The sequence below is a fragment of the Tubulanus polymorphus genome, chromosome 4 (genome assembly GCF_964204645.1).
Source record: "Tubulanus polymorphus chromosome 4, tnTubPoly1.2, whole genome shotgun sequence".
Taxonomy (NCBI): Eukaryota; Metazoa; Nemertea; class Palaeonemertea; order Tubulaniformes; family Tubulanidae; genus Tubulanus; species Tubulanus polymorphus.
Window position 1 is genome coordinate 23,969,958 of NC_134028.1, and position 17,712 is coordinate 23,987,669.

At 38.6% G+C, this 17,712-nt stretch overlaps 1 protein-coding gene across 2 annotated transcripts; it reads left to right on the forward strand.

Moving 5' to 3' along the window:
• The first annotated feature begins 1,360 nt into the window (after positions 1–1,360).
• LOC141903763 (tolloid-like protein 2) lies at positions 1,361–17,244 on the forward strand. Of its 2 annotated transcripts, none has more exons than XM_074792043.1 (19): positions 1,361–1,718; positions 5,502–5,823; positions 7,003–7,121; positions 7,234–7,354; positions 8,180–8,358; positions 10,823–11,056; positions 11,163–11,378; positions 11,461–11,589; positions 11,686–11,831; positions 12,088–12,283; positions 12,372–12,494; positions 12,877–13,052; positions 13,494–13,677; positions 13,932–14,057; positions 14,273–14,400; positions 14,485–14,698; positions 15,262–15,439; positions 15,539–15,611; positions 16,205–17,244. In XM_074792043.1, exons 1-19 carry the CDS (start codon positions 1,559–1,561, stop codon positions 16,370–16,372), a joined length of 3,192 nt encoding a protein of 1,063 aa, XP_074648144.1. In that variant the 5' UTR covers positions 1,361–1,558; the 3' UTR covers positions 16,373–17,244. The 2 variants fall into 2 exon arrangements, with proteins under 2 accessions (XP_074648144.1, XP_074648145.1); XM_074792044.1 differs by having other exon boundaries at positions 12,877–13,040.
• The last annotated feature ends 468 nt before the right edge of the window (positions 17,245–17,712 follow it).

Below are 17,712 nucleotides of genomic sequence, written 5' to 3' on the forward strand. Positions count from 1 at the left end.
TGATGATTAGACCATTTATTTTCTGACAGTTTTCGACAGTGGACAAACTCGGACTCGGAGAAACCAAATAATAGACATATATGTACGGAAGAAAAGTTAACTCAAGTAGGTCCTAGGCCTACATCAAACACATTGTCCCTCTCTAGTAGATCACCCTGCTCACATTTTACAACTAGCCCACAAAAAGGCCAGGTAATTTCTTTAGAAACACTAATGAGATAAATAACCGCAGTATACCATAGTCACAATTCATGAAGCTTTTTAACCCTTGGGGTTGAGTTCACAGTTGATGTGAGTCCCCCAAGTGATTAAGAATAAAATTGCGCATTCAGCCAAGCCAACAATTACGCTAGAGAGCTAAAATTTCATAAGTGTAATAACTTTCTGATCATGTGCATGTATCAAAATGTTTCATTACTTTACTTTACTTTATTTTACAAACTCTTGGTCTTAATACAAAGACAATTCGAGTGATACAGTATACATAAAAATAAATACATTATATATGACTTCTAGTAGATAGATACATGATTAAATATCGATTTGCATGTGAGCTGTTAATTGAAAAATTTCATAATTCTACCAACAAAAATACACGGTTTATGAAGTTCGGCTCTATCTTAAGTTTGCATTAATAATTTATACCGTGAACATCACCGGCGCTCAAAAAATCTAATTGTAATGATCACATACTCGACTTTGCATTGCCAGTCATTATTTTCGACACAATGAGGCACGCAGTCTATTGGGAACTTTACAAGTACTCGCGATGAAAATTCGCGGAACACTTGAACTATATATCCAGTTACTTTACAAACCTCATCACAAAAAAAGATAAGAACTTGACGTCAGCCGATTATTGCATAAAGTTTTTTTCTTGGTCTAAAGTAACAAAAAACTAAAAGTTCCTAGAACATCAGTACCATACGAGTAGGTTATTGATAATACGGATGCTGCGTCAAATTTGAATGAATAAAATGATTCAGAATTAAAAACAGCGAATTCTCGTAAGTTGTTTTCTTCTACGATTTGAAAAGCGGTTTTCGGTTCTATTCAGGATTTATCACTGCGCATGTATGCTTCGGATAATCCCTGATTTACTATTGTCCGCAAAACCGCGGCCGGACTTCATTTGCCGAGCGTCAGATTTATCAATAAGCCGCCTTAACACTTGACATATACTATTATAATAATCAAATTCGAGTGGATCGAAGAGGTCAGGATTCGACAAAAGAAACATTCTTTATCAGGCGCATGAATTGGACTAAAACTAGGGGTTAACGGGTGACAACAAATACTGCGGCTTCACTACTGACTACAACAACGCGTTGACTATTCCCCGTTACTCGTGTATCGCCAGAGAACGCGGTGTAAGCTGGGAGCTTGAAGTTAATTAGTTGCTTAGTCGGAAAGCAGGGGAGAGTTTTAGTTGAGAGAGTAGTTTGCACGCGCGCCGTGATCGGGTTGGACACGGTAGAATGACTCGTGAAGCCGTCGTTCAGTAGGTTACCGAACAATCGAGACGCATCGCTGGCCCAGTTTCACACGAAGGATCACGATGATGCTAAACGCCCAGCTGATAGTATGCTTCTGTAGCCTGCTAGCGAAAACTTACGGATATCAAGGAGGCCTGGTTCCCGGACCGGTTGAAGGATATCAATCCGATGGAAACCCGATCAGGGCATCGATGGACAAATATATGGACCCTTGTAAAGCGGGTAAGAATCTATATATATATATAATCAATGTATCGAAAAGTCATTAAATTATTTGGTTGTAAAACTTTCAGAAATTCTAAAAAATTACTAATCGACGCTTCTGCATTTCGAGAACGTATCATAAGATTAGTTGAAGTGTAAAACCTTGGAAATTGGCGTCATCATTGTATCAGAACCAAGCTGCTACGTATTTGGTACAAAAACATGTTGTCTTTTTATTGGCCCGCAAAAATGGAACAAATAGCTACAATGCCGTCTGGTACAATACGCATTTTATAGTGCAGCGAGAGGCCGCGTCGTTGCGTTGGTCCATCGTGTCGAATCTAGGCACAACTCTATTCTACATCTCGACAATATTGATACAAAAACTTTTTCATTAAACCGCTGGAAACCGTGTCAAAAGGCAATTATACGCCGCACTTCGTTCAATCTAACCATCTATTTATTACCAGCAGATCCTCGATTATTCTGCTTGTCAACTACTACGACGCCTACTAATAACTATAGTTTGTTGTTGGAAGACGATTGTAAGTTGCAAAAGGGGAGAATCAAGAAGAAGGACATCGCCACGCCCGTGTATATCGGGTTGAATAGACTTTTGAGGTTTTCATGAGACATTCAGAGTAGTATTACGATGACTAGGGGTCCCGCTTCGCCTTAGTTGTTTGTCATCGTCTTTAGTTTTGATGACTAGCATAATCAGTGGCTATAGTGAATTACTCTTTTCGTTTGGCATTAAGGATTTGGGAACATATGAGTCAAAGTAACCTCCACTTCTAAATGACTCATTTTATTTATCAGATTGAGCGCATTTTGAAACTTTCCATTTTCCGCAACTCGATTGAGCTGTTATCCCGGCTTACGGCATTTTTAGTAGCTTTTACAAAGGGTGGAAGTAACTTTCAGACGCAGGTTTCAAAGGGCATATCATATTATCTCAATGTCTCGCCTACTGTATACAGCCTTTCAATCACTAAATCCCGCCTCTCTGGAGCAATACGTCGATAACGATAAAAAGTAATTGAAGCTAAACCGAAGAACCGCAATATTTAACGATTACTAGATTATTATAAGGCTGTAAAGCGCCACACGCAATCGCTTGCATTTCGTATCAAAGACCACGATTTCATTCCAGGTCTCTCTTAGTCGGAGAACACTGCAAAATCAATTTTTGATTATGGAATATATATGTATGCATAATATTTATAGACACATCAACGTCTTGTTTATATACGCAAGCGCTGTCGTTCTAAGAAGTAATATATATAATGTACATAACGAGAGAGATACGTGTATTTGTATTAAGATATGGGTTAGGTCGTAATATATATTGCTAGGCAAAATGAGCGTTTTTATTTTTATTCGGTAATAACAATGATTTTGGGACGATCTGGTGTTATTGTTAATGTATCTGTCGAAGTTGCGTTTCGATTGACAGACTAAAGCAAAACGGGGTTTGGTATATGAACTGTAACCCGTATCCCCGCTCCGAAACTCTATCCGGCTTCGAAAGCCCTAATTTTTCACATTCTTTAAGGCAAATCATAACCGAGTTCTGTTAGATATAGAATATTAACGGTGCTACGTTTCTCGGAATACTTGAAGAGATCACGTGTACTTGTAGGAAGTTCCGTCCTCGCCTCCCACACGACGAGTCCCAGGCGAAATCCCCGTGTCGTTGCATTTCAATTTATACCAATAATACTATCATCAATCCATTTCCTGGACAACCCTGTGAAGTGGCGTATATGTATTGCTTGGTACGGTGCCAGATATTTCTACAAAGCTACGTATACTAAAGGGAAACATCTCCAGATGATAATATCATTAACTATTGTTCAGCGCTATTCAATAAATTAGAATATTGTCAATGACTTCAGTAAGAACTGCGCCGTAAATTCGATTTTCTCAGGCTACGACTGGCTCCAATACGCAGCATTCCGACTCGAAATTACCTTACGTAGCGAAAGTGCTTCGGTGGAGTCACCACATCATCCGTAAATTCTTTCGAATTACTTTTCCTGTATAACGGAAAACGTTCAAAAAGAAGGTTCCGTTGGTCGGTAAGATCCACGTTCCTGTGGTATCTGCTTTTTCCCCCGTGGGCAAAAGGAAATATTTTCGCTGCCGCGAGTCGACTAGCTTGAGCTTGTATGCAAGTTATGATCGAATGCCCAAAAGCGCGAACTGTCAAAATCATCTGCTTCTTGCCGGGAGAATGAGCATCCATTAAACTATTGAAGGAGGTAATGGATTATTACAACATGGCTTTACAAAGTGTCCTCAACAAATAACATCAGCATTCTGCAGTCAAAATCTCATAGTTATTCTAAGCACATCGAAATTACGAAGTATTAAAATATTGCGGTTATACTTTTGCTGACTCATCTGCTATATTTATAAACTCTTCTTTTGGAATCTATTTGATGCGTTTCTTTCTGTCTGCTTGAGGTTTTACGCGCCAGTACCCAGCACCTAAACTGCAGCATGTGATGTGCATATGTTTTTCGGTGCGCTTATGGTTTCTTTTGTTGCCGATATTAACGACTTCCCCGGAGACTCGTTTGTCAATGAAACGGCATTAAATTGCCTTCAAAGTGACGATATATCGGCGACCTTTTCCATAAAACTACCCCTGTAATTGTTAAACCTGCCGGGTATGATATGCCGCTGCTACTGACTGCCCCCCGTAGCTCTGAATTAGTCCTCCGTTAATTATCCATCGATGATCTATTTGATCGTTAGAGGTAGAAAATGACTCAATAGTACTTCCGACTATTCCGAGCATTGTGCTTTCCCCTTTTTATTTCAAACGATAATTTGCTTAGACTCTGATGGATATTTGCCAAAATATGCTTTGAAGTTTAACCAGTCGTGCTGCGATAGTTCCCAAAAAAGAATTATCAGGGACCAGTGCTGAGCTTTTGTTGAAGAATGTTCAAGCTTACGGGACTGAACTTGCTTCTTTGAGCTCGTAGATATGGCAGATTACACATAAGGCGTAGTTGTTATGTAATGTTTCGAGGGCAATAGAATACGTTTTGCAAACTTACGTTTTCCAGACTTTCAAATATTCGATTACGCAGTTGTTAAAACAGACGATTTTACAACGGGCGATTTGTCAAACACTAACAACACGAATCGTTCAAAAACAGCTTGATAAAATAAACATCTTCCGCCAGGTTATTGTTAACATTAAACAGTTTACGTATTGGTTACGTCACACGAGTCCTAGCCGAGAAAAAAGACTGAACCTTTCAATGTGTTATTTTCCATCATAAGTTAAGACGCTTTTTGCGCGAAAACAGTTGAACCCATCGTGAACAATACTTGCTTACCGACCGATCATAAACATTTATCATTTCGGGCGTTGATGCACGTAGACCCCCACGATTTAGCAATTTAACTAAATCCATGATAATGGATGTGGTAAACCACGAAAAGGAAGATTTTTAAGGTTCGAAAGCTCGCACTCGCATCCTGCACTAGATAAAGACTATCTAGGCCCCTAAAGACCAATGCACACGACGCAGCATGGCAACGCTGAAACAGGAAACAGAAAAGTGTTTCCGAGCTTTCCTTGCGCCGTTTGTGTTTATTCCTGGAACGAGAAACGTGGTTTCGGGAACAACAACAACGTTTCCGAGATCAAACATGTTTGTTTCGGTTTTTCAGCGTTTCCCTTATGCGTCGTATGCGTTGGGCTTAAGATGCATGAATTGTCATTTATATCGTCTTAAAACAAGAAATGAAACTGACGTATGAAACAAACTATTTTTCTAGGTGGCTACATGGGAGATATCGCCTTATCGGACGCTGAATTCGAAACAGCGCGCGAAGTTTTCGGCGAGGAGACGGACGCCATAGCAGCCGAACGAAAGGCAAAAAAACTTATCATGGGATCATCGCCAGTTGTTGTTCATAAGAAAACGAACAGCGTGATTCCTCATAATATCAGAATCGATGTAAATAGTGTAAATGAGAACAAATATACTCGAGTTAGTCAAGAATCTGATGATATTAAAATCAGTTCACCTCACAGACGGCGGCGTCAACGGAAATTAACTTCGCGACGACAGATACGCGAACTGAGGAGTAGATTAAGGTAACTTGCCGATTGGTTTTTCATTTCTGTCTCAAAAAGAGCTCGTTTGTTTGACAAGTTGGGAAATTACAAGCGCCATGAAGTTAATTAACGAAAGCGGAACCCCCGACGTCCATTGATTTCTACAAAAATCGAAAATAAAAGTATGCACATGTTTAAAATCACCAACAACAAAAAAATAAAATCCACCCCAAATTTAGAATTCTAATCACATGAATATCGTTTGAACCGAATGTGATTGATTAAAGTGATAGAATCTCGCGACTGAAGTCAGAATTTATGGCTTGCCGTTTGCGTAAGGCAAAGCTGCCGAACAACCAATTTCTACTAATCATTTCCAAGTGAATCCTGTGTAATTAGCTTTTAATTGGATTTAAGTAAACTACACAAGCGAACCGTGGATGCTGTTACGAAAAACGTATCAAATCAACCGAATCTCTTTATAAATCTCTTTAAACGCTATCTTCGCCGTACGCAATTTGCCGTTATGTGTTAAGTTGTTGGTTGAAACTATTTCTTGGCATACCGCCTGATAACAGCGATAAACTGTTGAAGAAAGACGTTCGGTTTTTATGTAGTAAAAATTGCACTAACACACGTCGCTATCCGTAGCCCTTAGTTTATATTACATGTTCGCGTAATTTAAGGATACAAAAGCGAGTTCAATCGTTTATTTAACAACATCATCTTTTCGCCTAGAGACAAGAAACATTTTATCCATCTCGAATGATGCCAGACGTGAATCACTTTTTAAACGGTTGATATGTGTCGATACAACATCTACAAAATATATTATCAGGCAAGAGAAACTAACCAAAGTCAGTTGCTTGCTAGTTCAGGGCTGGATGGAAGATTTTTATTCGAATAGGAACCGAAATTTCCAATTTACTTCGATTTATACCAAATAAGCGTCAAAGAAATTCAAATAAATCAGAGGGACAATCCCTATTGATAAAAATAAAAATAAAGATACACGAGAATTATTTCTTGAATAAATCATGGCTCCTTTAGGAAAATGTCTCTAATGTGTAAGAAATTCATGATGGTTTCAATAAGTGGAAGTTTAATGGGTGGATCCAATGAATAATCTGGCCAACTAGGGTTTTAGGAAGTCACATACATTGTACACAAGAGCAACGAAGAAGCAACTAGTGTTTTTCATATACAGTTGTTTTTCAGACGTGACAGAAACGACGCCCAAAAAGAACATATACGAACACGCCGCGCGGCTACTGCTCATCCCGAGAGACTCTGGGAGTACGGAGTCATACCGTACGAAATTGAATCGAATTTCAGTGGTATTTATTTACTTTTTTCCACAGCCGCATCCATATAAAAAAATCGGTCGATCTGATCTGAATATTTTTGTTCCTCATGCGTTGATATGATTTGTTTTTGATTGCGTTTCAGGTCAACACAAAGCTTTGTTTAAACAAGCGATGCGACACTGGGAAAATTTTACGTGCATCACATTCGTGGAAAGAACACCGCAAGATTTTAATTATATTATATTCACGGAAAGGCCATGCGGGTAAGTACCGACCCAATCTATACCTTTTGGGTTTATTTATACACGCGCTGTGATGGGGAAACCGATGTTAACCGCATACTTCCGATTGTTAACCGCATATTCCTGATGTAAATAAAAATCTGCAATTGAACAATATGTAACAATTGGTCTTAAATAGTTTGAAAACGTCATCGTCATCATAATTTCATCATATATCAAAAAAAATCAAGGCCAACATTTTGATTTTAACAGTTTATTTTCACGAAACGTTTCGACACGTTTGGAAATAAACTGTTCAAATCAAAATGTTGGCCTTGGCTTTTTTTGATGTGTCTACTTGTTAAGACTTTCACTCTATCGGAATATATACGCATTGCTTTGGACGATACCTTAATTTAGATTATAATCAGTAGTAAAACCGAAATATGAATAATTGCCCCAAAGCCACATCTTTGTATCGTTCCTCAATTATCGCTAAATTATTAATACACGCTGATATGATGTAATGAATCAGCGTATTATAAGTGTATGTGTATCAGCATTCTATGGGAATTATTAATACGATTATTCGCACAGACGAAAAAAATACAGACAGTTTAACCTTGTCGCTTAGTTCCCAAACCTCATTCGTACCCTAACCCGTAACTGACTTATTCATTGTGGGTGGTTTTGGCTCAGCAGTCTTCGATTCTGTACTCACAGATGGCTCACGTAACGTTATCGAGGCAATTCTCCCAGCATCAGTCGAATTTGCGAGATTTGTTAAATGATCTATAATGGGTTACGGGTATTTTTCCACTGTATCGTATTTCTAAACACATATCAAATCTCTCTCTACCCCTGTAGGTGTTGTTCGTATGTCGGCAAAAGGGGTAATGGACCACAAGCGATCTCGATCGGAAAGAACTGTGATAAGTTCGGTATTGTCGTTCATGAACTCGGTCACGTGGTTGGTTTTTGGCACGAGCACACGCGTCCAGACCGGAACAGCCACGTCGAAATAATCAACAAGAATATTATGCCAGGTAAATTTACACACTCCCCTTGTGTTAGCTTAAGAATGATTATATATTATTATTTATCTTTTTTATTTATTTGAAATGATTACATAATACCACGACGTACAGAAAGGATGTTTCTGTGGAATTAAGCGTTATAAAATTGTGCTATTATTTTTGCCATGTAGCAATCAAAAAGTTGGGAAGTAAAATCCGATGACTCGTAAATGGGTAAGAATTGAAACTGTTTGTCAAGGTTGTCAAAAGTAGAGTCGATATCTTGAACTTTAATCAGTAAAACAGATCGATAGTTTTCAAATTTAGGAAATTCCGCTACAAAATGAAATTCAACTTCTGACCATTGTGGATCTAGAAAGCTGATCCATTTGAAAATGACAAAATCTTCACATTTTAGAAAACTGATAAGTTGCTCCCAAAATACATCATTTGTTAGGAATTACCAGCTATTGCCGACTTGGTGTCTTTCTTCCACGACTAGGAAACACAAACCAAAACGACGCTCAGATTCTGCATATCGATACTAAAGCAGAAAGAGCATTGAAGGCAAGCGCGCGCGTGTGACTGGTTCAGATCGATGACAAACTTTAAGTCTTTTCTCGTATTCCGATCGATGACTGAACGCGCGCTTGGGAATTCTGAAATCCGGATTGATGCGCGACGGAGAACGGTACACGCTGAAGGGTAATATCATATCATTTGATTGATCAGCGTGTCATTCGCGCATATGTTAACGTGTAACAAGAACAAAAGAAAAGAACTCGCGCATTCTCGGGCGTTTGAGGTGAAAATATCAAACGATCTTCGCCTGTATCACGTGATACCGCTGTCGATGATGATGATGATGATGATGGCGATACCGACAGACGACAGGAGGGCAGACGATACGAGACAAAAGGACAAAGATGATTAAGAAAAATCGATCATCATCTTACAGATACCCGGCCCATTATCGTCTTGTTAATCGGCTTTTAGTTTATTTCAAGGCGAATCTCGAGATGTATCATTTTCATATACGTTTTCTTGCGTCTGTTTGTCTACTGAACATTGATACTTATATAGAGATCGTGCAGACAAATCCGGTGCCATATTCCCAAAATTTCTTTTTTCAGCCAGTACTACGATATATGTTTATGTATTTTTTTGTGAACAGAAAATACCAAGATTATCTTTCGATGGTTTTGCCTGTTTTGCCCGTTTGCCGTTTGAAGTGTCGGCACGTTCTTTTTTCGGAGGCAGAGAAGCTATTTTTGCATTTCCAACGACATATAATTGAACTCGGTTGAAATGGTCAACTCTGTCACGGGTGCTGATGATAAATCTGCAAACTGACTTTCATAATGGCTTTTATCGCAGTTAATGTCTCTTTCCTTTGAAATTAATCGATATAAGAATCGGCGCTAAGCTTCGCCATAACAACCGTATCAATCACAACTCTACAACGAGTTACATTATTTTCTATAATTAATGTATCACTTGGAAAAGACTGCAGGAATTCTATTGTTCGTTTGACGCCGGCTCAGAATGCATTAAGACTCAGTCGCCGGGTACATTTCGATTTGTCATTTCATTCCCTGGACGCGGAACAAATCACGCGCAGGCCGTTTAGATAAATGGATTGAAGGAGAGAGAGAGAGAGATGGATGGACTGATGGATCGCTTGATCGTTCCGTGCTTAATAGAACCGCACATCGCTATCTTTTTAAAGAGAAAAATCTTGCGGAGTTTTTTGAAAAGCTTTTCAAGAGATCTATCGTAATAATCTCTCAATCGCCGAGAGGTTTCTAGGCCGGTAAAATTTCTAAACAAACGGCCGGATGCTTCTGTACCATGTTTTGTACGTGCTGGGCTGATTTCTTCCGGCGATCTAAACCATGGAAGAATCGTTTTAGAGTCCATATTCAAACAGAACTATTGCATCGGTGTAGAGAAGTAACCAACGCGAATGAATTAGCACTCAATAGGTCGCTGGCAATGTAAACAAACACTCGTAAAAAATTATGGTATTATTAATCAAAATGGAGGTTAATGAAAGACGTAGATTCGTCACGTTTACACAAGGAACATAAACACTATATATAAAATTGTAATTATCATATATAGTATCCTATAATAATGTCGACCAATGTTGTTTTGATGTTGGCAAAACATTTACGACTATCGTCATCACCGGCTATTATTGCAAACACATGAAATCCTTTCACCCACGTATAAATGTTTAAATTGAAGCTACTAATAACTTCCGTGACTAATCTATTTATATACAAAATAATGAAATGCCATATGCTAATTTAGGATAAGAAAAAGTACAATCGATAGCACCGTATTTTGCCATTAAAAATCCACCTTTCGCCAATCAACAACAGAACAAGATCAGAACAAGATCGGTCGGGTATTTAAAGGGTTTTATTTCATTTTTTCTGTGCGTTGCTTTCCGTTGTAAATTTGAGAATTCTATTTCACTCGTTCGCAGGTCAAGAGTACAACTTCAACGTTTTGTCGGAACAAGAAGTGAATTCACTGGGCGAAAGCTACGACCACGACAGTATAATGCACTACGCCCGCAACACGTTCTCCAGGCACACCTATCTGGACACGATACTGCCGAAAGTAAACAACGATAGGGTACAACGACCAGAGATCGGTCAACGCGTTCGCCTCAGTCAGGGCGATATTCGACAAGCTAAAAAGCTCTACAAATGCTCAAGTACGAGTCCTTGCCTCATCGATTTTAGCATAATACCTTTTACGGTTTATGTAAACAGTCCCGATCTCTCGATCTCGTCTCATTGCTATCATTTTTACATACTTAGGTTGCGGACGGACTTTGCAAGAGTCAAGTGGATTCTTCTCGGCCCCGGATAAAATCGCTGGTAAACCCGATCAGACGTGTCAATGGAGGATATCGGCGACGCATGGCGAAAAAATAGTACTGAACATAACGATGATAGATATTCCAGAATCGGCGAACTGTTTAACCGATTATCTAGAAATAAGAGACGGGCATTGGCTTAAATCCCCCTTATTAGGTAAATCGCACATGAGTCTACAACATCGTCAACTTTTTGCCCATTTCTTGGTACTAATTTTCTCGAGGGAATATAATTTTAGGGAGATTTTGTGGAAGTGGAAAACTTCCTGGCACATTGATCTCATCTGGGAGTCGAATGTGGATAGAATTCCACAATTCAGAGCTGACAACTAAAGAGCCATCGGACGGATTTATGGCCAGTTACGAAGGTATATCTAATATCTAGATTTCCCGCGAGTTCTCGTTGAAATCTATGAACATGCTGAGATGGCATATATGAACTCTGATTTGAAATTTTTTTAAAGCTGTTTGCGGAGGTGAGATAATCAAAGAAGAAGGTCAATTAACCAGTCCTAACTATCCGGACTACTATAAACCGAATAAGGATTGTGTGTGGAAGATCACGGTATCTGAAGGTTATTCCGTCGCTCTGAAATTCCAATCATTTGAGGTTAGTACAATATCTACATCTCTACATTACATACACAGGGGCTCTTATATCAGAGTTGTAGCTACCGTAACAACGATAATCTGTTAATCCAGTGTCTATGATATATATAAATTAACTATAGGGGCTATATTATAGATACTAGATTAACAGATTATCGTTTTTACAGTACCTACAATACGATCTGATACGAGCCCCTGTGATTACACAGGCAGCCCGGTATAGAGGATGAAATGAAATATTCTCACATTTTACCCAGATCGAAAACCACGACAACTGCGTTTACGATTACTTAGAAGTACGAGATGGTCACGAGGACGATTCGACCCTGATCGGTAAATTCTGTGGATACAAACTTCCAGAAGATATCAAATCAACCTCCAATAAACTCTATATCAAGTTCGTATCGGACGGCTCCGTGCAGAAAGCCGGATTCGCGGCAACTTTCATCAAAGGTAAAAAAACGAATATCGAAAATTACGTTGATATCTACATAATTTCTTCGCTGAATATTGATTCCAAAAATGCTGATAATTATTACAGAATACGACGAATGTAAAACGGATGAACACGGCTGTGAACACGAGTGTGTTAATACACTCGGCGGTTATCGATGTGAATGTACGATTGGCTACGAACTTCATTCCGATGGAAAACGATGCGAAGGTAATAACAAAGAAAACCCTACAATATCAAGCAAAAAAAAAATAGGGAGTATTTGACATTTTGAAAATGGTTTGTCGAAACGTCACTACTCGGTTTTTCTCATACTGTATATTGTATTCTTCAATTGAATGTTGTTAAAGCTGTCCATCTAAACGGGCAAATAAAATATGATAAGAAAATCATAAAAAGTTTTTTAAAGGCGGAAAAAAATGACCCAACAATACAGGACAAAAAGTACCCCAATAGAATGGCGGCTAACAACCGTAGAATAGTTTATAAGGCAGACACTTGTCTGGAAATGTCCAAAATGTCGAATGTCTTCTCTAGGAGACCTCTTCTCTCGAGACAATGTGATCAGTACTGCAGTGTATGTTTGTTTCAGACGCGTGTGGCGGAGTGATCGACGACGCTTTTAACGGCACGATTCAATCTCCTTCATTCCCCGATCTCTACCCGAGCAATAAGAACTGCGTCTGGCAAATCGTCGCTCCGAAACAATACCGCATTATCCTTAACATTACGCACTTTGATCTCGAAGGCAGTAATGTAAGCCAAAAAGTTTGTATTGTTTCATCTTTTTCTTCATTTTCTCTCCCGCTAGTGACGTAGTGCAGTATACCCGGCCCCTTATATATATCATCGCACCAACTCCTCTCCTATTCTCCTAACATCGCACGCACCTCACCTCCCATCACGCACAACCGCTTGTAGCACTTAGCATATCATCATCCATAATTAAATGTATTAAGTAACTTTGATTTTAATGTATTTTTAAGTTTTTAATATTTTCATTTACTCTCGTCGTCTAGAAACTACTTCTCTTGACATTAAACGACGACGAAAGCTTCTTATTGGATTTAGCTATTTTTATATCCAGCACTCCAAAGCCGCCCGGCTAATATTGTCACATAAGTTTGGCATGAAGGGCGCTTATGTTCTGTCGCTGAGTGGATGTTTAGACATGTCTACTTACGAGATGTCGGTATTTTCTAATTTTAGCAAGACTGTGATTACGATTCGCTGACAGTGAAAAGCGGAATGACGGCTGAAGCTACGAATCACGGCACGTTTTGCGGTCACACGATCCCGAATCCAATCACTTCTGAAGGCAACACGATGAGAATTGAATTCAATACGGACAATTCCGTCCAAAGGACCGGATTCAGTGCTGTTTTCTTGACGGGTATTGATACTTGGCCGCCTCAAAAAATATTTTGAAAGGAAATAAAAATTTGAGCAATGAATTTACAATTAACTGAGATTCAAACGGTTTGGATGTTGCCAAAGTTGTCAAAATGCATCTAAGGACCGTTGAAATATGATAAATATGCATCACAAATATAGTTTTTAGAAAATAGAAATAAATGACCTGACAAATTGAAGTTCCCTAACAAAATGGCTGGACTTATTTTTAACGTCGATTGAATACAATTTCAGACAAGGACGAGTGTACTGTCGAAAATGGTGGTTGCCAGCATATTTGCAAAAATATGATCGGTAGTTATGAATGCGCTTGTCATAATGGGTATACTTTGCATTCAAATCGACATGATTGTAAAGAAGGTGAGAATCCCCATTTATTGGGGCTGGTTCTAAAGTATTCTTGACTTTTGAGTCCGCCTTTACAAAAATATTCCGAGGAAAGGGTGGTAAAAAATCGGACTATTGATTATATTTGATCAAGAAAATATGTCTACAATGGACGGTGGAATTAGTCGGCCTTTAAATGAAAATCAGAAATTTTGGTTGGTGTATACAATGATTCTGTACCATTACAGGTGGATGTCAGCATAAAGTTACGACCCCAAATGGAGAAGTCAAGAGTCCAAATTATCCTGAAAACTATCCGAGTCGCAAAAACTGTGTTTGGATATTCCAAGCGTTACCCGGTCACAGAATAAAGCTGGTAAGAGTCGAACGCGAAAATTTCAAAGAAATATCCAAAATTGGCAAGCGATATTTATATTCCCGGATTTGATATCTTTATCAGATGTTCAATAATTTCGAGTTGGAGCCGCATCAGGAGTGTAACTACGACAACATAGAACTGTTTGACGGCGAGGACAACAACCATCGCAGTTTGGGAAAATATTGCGGCAGCTCCAAACCACCGGCCATACTGTCCAGTAGCAATATCATGTACATGGTTTTCTACTCTGACGCATCGGTGCAACGAAAAGGATTCACAGCGACCCACAGTACAGGTATTCAAAAACTCCTGTCTTTCAAGTAATTCTCCTCAACTTCGTCAGCTGTATTATGTATGTTCTCTAAAAAGCGAAAGATATAGTCGTTTTAGAGTCCATGGTTAATCACCAAGTTTTACAAAGACAAAGGCAGATTTCGATTGGTCTTCACCGATTCCGGAATTCTCTTCTGGCGCATTCCTTTTAACCAGAATATGCCCTATACCTATTACGGAATAGCATAATCTGTAAACCTAAATAAAAGCGACCGGTAGAGAGTTCGTGTAATCCGCAATTGCTATTCCAAAAACGGAATAGGTTCTATTGAAACCTGTCTAATGATGATTAAATTGAATTATTGAAGAGGTAAAATTGAGAATGAGCTCATGAAACCAGTGAGACACAACAGCAAGAGCCCCCATCATTTTGAGTCTTTAAGTTGTGTCCACAACTGTAAAACCCGACTATTGATCAAGTTATCAATGATCGATATTTCTATACATGAATAGATCAATGAATCGATGAATTCGATTGATCTTTGGAAAAAATAAAGCTATAATCACCGTTTCTCATCATGACAGTTTGCGGAGGAAGGTTAATTGCGACGAAATCAGCGCAGCATCTTTACTCTCACGCTAAATACGGAGATCAGAGCTACGAAAATAAACTGGATTGCGACTGGGTGATCGAGGCACCGCAAAATTACAACATCAGATTCAAATTCCTTGCGTTTGAAATCGAAGAAGAAATGGACTGCGGGTGAGTTATTGCCGCCAAGATTAAATCGATACAGAAGACATTGCACCCGCTGATGGAACAGTTCTTAGAAAGGATCTTTGTTTTGCTTTTGTTTTTCAGGTATGATTATGTTGAGGTTTATGACGGCGATTCGGATATCGATAGAAAAATCGGTAGATACTGCGCTTCCAAGGTCAGTAAAACATTTCAATCGAAGAATTCTAGGGTGATGTTTCAAATTTTCTTTTCAAAAGTTTTTTTTCAAACATCTTATTTGATTTGTTTGCATAAATAAATGGACATCGCAGATAGCAAAACATAGTAGTTACATGATATGTAGTCTAAATTTTAACTTATGCGAGGAATTTAGGAGTAGCGAAAAAGGCTTTGGTCCTGTTCCTTTCCTACACCATGCATTGCTGTTACTAAAGACACTCTAGAAAGACTGTTCACCCAGTTCTGGAAGTGGTTGTCTCCACAGTGATCTACGTCGCTCTACGATCCTAGTGTATACCCAGTGGAACATCAGACCCTAGGTTTTCGGTGAAGAAAAGGGCACAAATACAACGTATTTGAATATGTGCCTATTAATGATTAAGGATGAGAAAACTTTCGAAACTGTTACGAAATAGACTAAAATGTAGCTCATATCATGGACGTATAAACTAGATGTCCATCTAGTTTATACATCCATGCTCATATCAAGCATAGAACGTGGACATAGAGCATGGACAAAAGAACAATCTTAGACACAAAAACGCTATTCTATGCCCTTTTATCTTGTAGCTTCCACCAGAGATAATATCTACTGGACGGCATTTACTAATTCACTTCCGTACTGATGACACTATCGGCTGGAAAGGATTTTCGGCTGCGTTCGTGTTATCCAGCCCTGATCGTACACCGAGAAAGACCGCAGGAGCTCACATCGGTTCGGCCACCATTCGAACATAGTCGTTCTCTCCTCCAAATATCTGATCATCGATGGAAATTTGTCCCGCTGGATTCATAGATATAGGCTGAACGTCGTATCGATGCGGAATTCAAAACTGAAAGACTTCGCTGCGGAGTTTAAAACTATTAAACTAGAGCTTCGGTAAAAATGGCAGGGAAAACTAGGAAAATAAAAAGGACAGTAGAAACTATTCACTAACTCTTTAAAACTTCTTGCTTATTTCTAAATTCGTGTACATTTCTATCAGAATGACTCTTTCATGTTATTCAGGGATGATTATCACTTATTGTTTAATTGTTGGTTTCGATGATAGGTAACAATATTATATCCTTAAATCTTTATAGCTATTATATATGGTAAGCACTGCCTTTCTTTGAACTGTCTTGATTCCGAAAAGAATATTACGTAATACGCGCGTCTGTCAAGAATCTGTATGTAATAGCTAATCGTCTATATATGAATATATTATCATAGCATTTTAGTTGTAAAATATGGTTTTAATCTGTGCTCAAATTAACCAATTTTTGTTATCGGGGTAAAATCTTGGGATAAACTTTTAAAGAATATCATAATCTTAAACTGAAGTTAATTACGTACGCACCGAATCGGTTTTTCGCTCAGGTATGGTATATGGAATTTCTTGCCTAAATTTCAATTCTTAGTTCTCTTACACAAATCACTTGATTTCAGGTGTTTTTCATTATTCGTGTACATGTTTGTGTATCTAGTTTTTACGAGGGAAATTGTATTGGTGGATCGTGTTGTAAGGTATTAATGACATAGTTTGACTGATGATGGTGGAAAAAAGCGATTGTCATTTTATAGGAATATTTGTTTGTTTATCTCTAAACTATATACGATATATAATAAACATTGTAAATATATATAATGTAAACGAGCAAATTTTCAATCGATAAGATACGATAGAGCCGGGTCCAGAAAGTCATTTTATCCCGAATTGTTTATCGTCATCAGCACCCATCGCTTCCACTTTCTTTGGTGATCAGTCTTCCATAGATCTGACCATGGGCTTCGGACGAATCCAAATGTTATTGTCACCGATCCCCCGAGTTTCTACATGTCGAGTAGAGGATAAACATAGAATTTATCTGAACTTTTCACCTCCTACACTGGGTTCATCTATATCAGTTGAAATGTTGCTGATCAATTGTCTTGCTTGAAGACTGATCCTATCGATTGTGACGAGACGGCCTCTAGCACTGATAGTTAATACAACAGCATCACGCCCATCGAGCTGTTGCTGATGACGTTTCGCTCTAATAACCAAACTGGTCCAAACTTCCATTGGCAAAGATGAACTCTGCAAAAAAATTGTTCT